This window comes from Myotis brandtii, unplaced genomic scaffold, assembly GCF_000412655.1.
Source record: "Myotis brandtii unplaced genomic scaffold, ASM41265v1 scaffold479, whole genome shotgun sequence".
In the NCBI taxonomy this organism is placed as follows: Eukaryota; Metazoa; Chordata; class Mammalia; order Chiroptera; family Vespertilionidae; genus Myotis; species Myotis brandtii.
This window is the reverse complement of record NW_005368305.1, coordinates 234,202-235,405: the sequence shown is the minus strand read 5'-3', so window position 1 is coordinate 235,405 and position 1,204 is coordinate 234,202. Positions and strand designations below refer to the sequence as shown.

General features: G+C 41.1%; 1 protein-coding gene across 1 annotated transcript in view; it reads left to right on the top strand.

Moving 5' to 3' along the window:
* Positions 1-1,204, top strand: part of LOC102239626 (cyclin-Y-like protein 1) — a 40,111-nt gene that overhangs the window by 8,284 nt on the left and 30,623 nt on the right. Inside the window, exon 2 of the mRNA XM_014547532.1 lies at positions 694-756. Coding sequence (XP_014403018.1) covers positions 694-756 — 63 coding nt within the window. The remainder of the gene's footprint in view (positions 1-693; positions 757-1,204) is intronic.

Sequence of the window (1,204 nt, the reverse complement as noted above, 5' to 3'; positions counted from 1 at the left end):
ATTCATAGACTACTTAGGTGCAAGTTAAAAAAAAGTCTTAGGCATAGCTTGTATTTATTCCACATGCATAGAAAGATTCTACAATTTTAAATTTTCCCAGTAGAATTTTTATATTGTTGCTGTGAGAAATGGCTCATCTGTCCGAATTCAAATGACGGACCCGGAGACAGAAGTATGGCGAAAATGAGACATTTAATAATTTGGCCTCCAGAGTTGGTGTCCTTTGTCGTAGGCACACCTGATATGGGGAGCATAGGCTATTTATTTAATCCCTCCTCCAGATCCTCATTGGCTGAGTACTATGGGGTCACCTGTTTCCTCATAGGTCACCTAGGTCTTGCTGTCTCCCATTGGGCCTTTTACAATATTGGGCTGAAGCCTTTCTAGCTTCCTGCACCTCCCCTGTTTAGCTGAAGCAGATGCCTCAGGGGTTTCCATCATGATGCTGGCCCAGGTGCACAGTTCTTTGTTCCTCTTCCCTCCTCCCTACTTTCTGTTTGTCTTGGGAAATTCAGTAAATCCCATCAAAAGCCGACCATACTGGAGGTGGATCACAGAGGTTCATTTCTTACATCGCCTTGACTAAACTTGGCTTGTTACCATTACTTAAAAATTCTTCCCAACACCGTTATAAGTGGTATAAATTGGTGTGTAGCTATTTTTAAATGATGCATTTTTCTATTTGGGCTTTAGGTTTAATCCCTTCTGACCATCCAGAGGCGTGCACAATTTTCCTGAAGAAATCTCAAGTGGATGGTAAGTCAAGATCGGATTTAAATGACAGTTAGGTTTTTATTTGAACAATTACAAGGATCAATTGTTTATATATGAGGACTGAATTTGTGATCTTACATAGTGCTCAAGCAAAGGATGCTATTTCACATTAGAATTTGAAGCTATTCAAACTCTCTCGCCCTATGTAATGCTGCCAGGGTATGTCAGAGGAACAGAGCCCTATGAGGTTCCCGGAAGCCTAGCAGGAGCACGTGCAACTATGTCCATTTCCTGTGTCCTGTTTGTTTTAGGATAAGAACCAGAACTGTAGGACTTTAATGCTTCTGCTTGCCTGCTTATTTCCTTAATGTTATGTTCAATCGAGTTTACTTGCTTAAAAAGGCACAAGGATCGAGTCTTTCAGTTGATTGTGACAGCAGAAGTACAGGCAGGGAAGGGTCCATTTTATTTGAATCCATGCAGCTCAATA